Genomic DNA, 4569 nt, shown 5'->3' with positions numbered 1-4569 from the left:
CCATCAGATACCGTTCCCCCACTGTAAAACAAGGGGAACGGTATCTGATGGGTAATATTGAGCATTAAAATGCATTGCCCTGTTTAATATATATATATACATTTATAATAATTATAATATATATGACATATATGTATTTATCATTACTATTATTTTTTATTATTATTGTTATTAGTATTATTACTATTGGTTTCCCGCAAAAACGTGAAGAAAGTGAGAACTTTGCCGAAACATATTGTTTGAACTTTCACGGTGTCCGTAGTTCCCTACGCGCGTGCTTTCTCGATGCTCATCACAAGCACGTGCGTATTTTGCCGCGTGGGCGGGGCGGAGCGGCAAGAAGACGCTGGGGGAACCGTATCTGATGGGGAAACGCAGATTGACGTAACACCGGTTTATATGTGGATTTTTCTTCAACCAACCGGGGGGCTCTTTAGCAGGAAGTGTGTCCTGTAAACTGTGGGTGTTTTGTTTGCATGGCGCATTACTGCCATCTGTTGGACTTTTAGGGAACTGCTTGACTTTTATGTTATTTAATCAGTACGGTTGTTTGCTAGCGGTAGAGCAGATGAACACACGTGTTTGTTATGAACGGTTGAATTCTTTGAAGCAATGCCTGTAAGTAGCAGCTTATACTTCCAAACGAGCCTTCATGTTAACATATGAGGAATTAATATGTTAAAGTTACTTTCCCTCAATGGAATATATACTAGTCAGTCCCAGTGACCGTTTCACTAACGGTTTTTGCCCGTGTGCTTTCTGGGTAAAAATCAATCGAGAAACGTCCACCCCCCCCTCGAACAGTTTCAACCTTCATCCCCCCTTCTCCCTCTCAACAATTTCCGGCAGCACATGTGATAAACGGGTAACACATTTTCTGTTACAAACTGACTCCGGCACCCCACCAGAGAAGGGAAAAGTTATGTGGCCCTCACAGGAAAAAGTTTGGGGACCACTGTAGTAGAGCACAGCTGTGATCCTATCTCTCTACAGCTGAAGCTCAAATGCTACATCTTCATTTTAATTTATTGGGCTAAAGCACCAGTTAGTTATGGTAAATAATAAGAATTTGTTATCCCTTCAGTTCAGGGGCCCAGACCAGTTCTACAGGGACACTGGAAAACTGTCAAAGTAGAAACATGCAAATGGTTTTCTGCAAATCTACATTTCTCAAATGTGTTTATTAAAATATCTCTGTCGCTGCAGATTTGTTCTGTGGGACATGTTCAAGTTAAATGGATCAGGTGTTGTCTCCAACTTTGATGATAGGAAATTATTTCTTTGATGCCTACTGAATGATGCCTGCAGACCAGAATCTGCAGGGAAAATTAAACTGATCCATGAGATAGAAATCAATTAAATTATATTAATGATGTCATTCTTAGTTCCCACAGACCTCCAACAGCCAAGTGTCTCAAATGAGGAGGAAGATTCTGCTATCCAACAAGTCCGTAGGCTGGCAAGTAGGTTCAGTCAGGACCAGAAAGAAGCAGAACATCAGTGGACTGAAGAGGAACAGATGGAACCAGAACCAAAATGGATTAAAAAAGAAGAGGAGGAACCAGAACCTACACTGTTTAAATATGAGGAAATAGAATATCCACTAACATATGTTAGAAAAGAGGAACTAGATTCTTTGGTGCTTCAACATGAACAGCAGCCACCAGAACATTTACCAACTGGACAGGACCAGTTGTTTGTTGCTTCGATTGAGACTTCTACTCTTCAGGAAGATGATATGAGTGAAGAAGAGACAAGAACAGAGCAGCTTTCCCTTCATATCTCTGCAGTGGTTGAGAGCAAAGATCAGGAAGGAAGCAGCTGCCCTGTGTCAGAGAGTCAGTCTGATACTGGCACAAAGAAAAGACCTTTCAAATGTGACATTTGTGGGAAGTGTTACACACAACGGTGGAACTTGAAAAATCATTTCAGAACCCATACTGGTGAGAGACCTTTTTCATGTCAGATATGTGGAAAGAGTTTCTTTCAAAGTAGTACTTTAAATGTCCACAAGAGAATTCATACAGGTGAGAAACCTTTTTCATGTGAAACATGCGGGAAAAGTTTCTCTGTAATGAAGGATTTAAATTGTCACAAGAGAATTCATACAGGTGAGAAGCCTTTTTCATGTCAGTCATGCGGAAAGAGTTTCTCTCAAATTGGCACTTTAAGTCTCCACAAGAAAATTCATACAGGCGAGAGGCCTTTTCCATGCGAATCATGTGGGAAACGTTTCCGTGCAATTAGTCACTTAAATGTTCACAAGAGAATTCATACAGGCGAGAGGCCTTTTTCATGCAAATCATGCGGAAAAAGTTTCTCGCGAATGAGTCACTTAAATCGTCACAAGAAAACTCATACAACTGAGAAGCTTTTTTCATGCCAGTCTTGTGAACAAAGCTTCTATCGAAAGAATAATTTGAGCAATCACATGAAAACTCATACAGGTCAGGGGTCGTTTTGAAGCCAAACCTGTAAAACAAATGAGTTCTTTGTAATTGATTACCTAATTATTCTCATTAGGACCCACATTCAGGAGCTGGGTTTTTCACATGAAATATGGAGAAGAAGTGTTGTTTTATGCTGGTAATCTGAATTTCCACATGAAGCAAATACACAAAAGTGAGAATTAGTCATTTAACTCACAGATTTACTGTAATAAATATTAAACCCTTTCTTGTATTGTTTTCACTTTGCAAAATGCATTAGACCCTCATCTATCTTTGGTTTCCCATTTATGGATTTTTTTTTATTGTGGTGCATATCTATAAAATTTGTTAAGGTATTTTTAGAATATTCAAAACCATTTCAACTGGTTTGTAATTGAAAATATTGAGGCACAATGTTACTTGACATGCCACTGATTGACTTTTGCAAAGTAGCCAATCAGGACGCTTTCAGAATCCTGAATCTAGAATCCTCCTCAAAATTTGACTTTCAGATGGAAATCTGTTTGTCCTGAGTAACATACCAACTTTTCATGCTTTGCTGAAGAATTTCATGTATGAATTTATGTGCTGCTTGGATGTATCAAAGAACTTGACAAAAAAAATCTTTGACAACTACAACATATATTAGATATATTTCTAGCTTTTTAACAGTTGTAATAATTGTTTATCTGCTTTGTGATGTCATTTTTTACTTGAAATGTGTATTTCATTTTTTTCCCTAAATGGTATGGACTATCTTTTGTTTCGAAATAAAAACTTATGAATTAATACAAAGTTGTTTTATCCCGAAGGGCTACATAGTGGCGCAGTTAGTAGAGCTGTTGCCTGGCAGCAAGAAGGTCCTGGGTTTGATTCAGGCCCGGGGTCTTTCTGCATGGAGTTTCCATGATCTCGCTGTGCATGGTGGGTTCTCTCTGGGTACGTCGACTTCCTCCAAAAACATGAGTGTCAGGTTAATTGGCCTTTAGCTATTGGAAGCTAGAAATCGAAACCAACTTCAGCTTCGTTATTTCTCCTCATGTGCCAGTTGATAACATTAAATCTAATGTTAGGAGGGAAAGTAGTTGAAGTCAAACGGTTTAAAATAAACAAAAATGGAGAAAGGAGTGATGGTTTTTCTATCTTGATAAAAGGTTGAAGAGAAAACGCTACCAGACAGTTTTTGTGGGATATATGAGTTATGATGTTCGACCATTTATTCCTCCGCCACTGCTGTGTTTTAAATGTCAAAAGCTTGGACATGTTGCGGCAGTATGCAAGGGAAAACAGAAATGTGGGAGATGTGCTGGGGATCATGAGTATGGGAAATGTCAGGAAGGAGCTCCTTTGAAATGTTGTAATTGTGGAGGTGGTCATAGATCAGGTTTCAGGGGATGAGTAGCTAGTAAAAGAGCTGCGGAAGTACAGAAAATTAAAATCACTACTGGGACCACTTGTGCAAAAGCGGCTAAAAAGGTACTTGTTCAGCCAGTGATGCAACCAAAGAAAATGACAGAGGTGGAAGAAGGAAGATCTGATAGTCTGGAATGCAGCAAGATCAAAGATGACACTCATGACGAAAGAGGATTGGGTTCTTTTCATGGTGGAGGTTTTAAATTGAACTGCTCAAACAAAGGAAAACGGAAAAATTCAAATAATTGTGAAGGCAGCTCAAAAATATCTTGATTTTAAGAATGTCAGCCGGGAATCAATTAAGGAAAAACTGAATGAGACGCAATCTTCTCAACATCAATCATGCAGTGGTGGCTCTTCTTTATGTTAATTATAGTCCAGTGGAATGCAAGAAGTCTCATTAGTAATAGAGGTTAAGAGATACATTTCTGATTTGATAATTAAACCTCCTCTGATCAGCATTCAAGAAACTTGGCTTAGAGATATATCATTTAAATGTTTAAGCATTACATAACAAACTCCATCTTTTCCTTATGTTGACTGACTAAAAGGCATAAGAAGACTATATATACAACCTTCTGTCAAATTTTAATCGGATGATTGATTGAGGGCCGTGACTAATTGATATTAATTGATATCAAACCCCTACCCCTACCCCTCATGACCGGATGTCCCACCTCCTCCCACCCCTCATGACCGGACGTCCCACCTCGTGACCATCTCGTGA

At 39.0% G+C, this 4569-nt stretch overlaps 2 protein-coding genes across 8 annotated transcripts in view; both read left to right on the top strand.

Moving 5' to 3' along the window:
- LOC103479981 (zinc finger protein 568-like) overlaps nucleotides 1-4569 on the top strand; it is a 100611-nt gene that overhangs the window by 36225 nt on the left and 59817 nt on the right. The gene's annotated exons all lie outside the window — the stretch shown is intronic.
- The window catches only part of LOC103479989 (zinc finger protein OZF-like), a 25960-nt gene that overhangs the window by 3915 nt on the left and 17476 nt on the right, over nucleotides 1-4569 (top strand). For 2 of the 6 annotated variants that reach the window (XM_017309923.1, XM_017309927.1), the window contains exon 2: nucleotides 1386-1693. The exons of 1 other annotated variant lie outside the window; for it this stretch is intronic. In XM_017309923.1, the coding sequence (XP_017165412.1) occupies nucleotides 1386-1693 (308 nt within the window). Of the gene's footprint in view, nucleotides 1-1385; nucleotides 2681-4569 lie in introns of those variants that run through there. 3 more of the 6 variants (XM_017309925.1, XM_017309926.1, XM_017309929.1) reach the window with 3 other exon arrangements.

The sequence above is a fragment of the Poecilia reticulata genome, linkage group LG17, assembly GCF_000633615.1.
Source record: "Poecilia reticulata strain Guanapo linkage group LG17, Guppy_female_1.0+MT, whole genome shotgun sequence".
Lineage (NCBI taxonomy): Eukaryota > Metazoa > Chordata > Actinopteri > Cyprinodontiformes > Poeciliidae > Poecilia > Poecilia reticulata.
The sequence above is the reverse complement of the archived record's forward strand: the minus strand, read 5'-3'. Positions and strand labels throughout refer to the sequence as shown.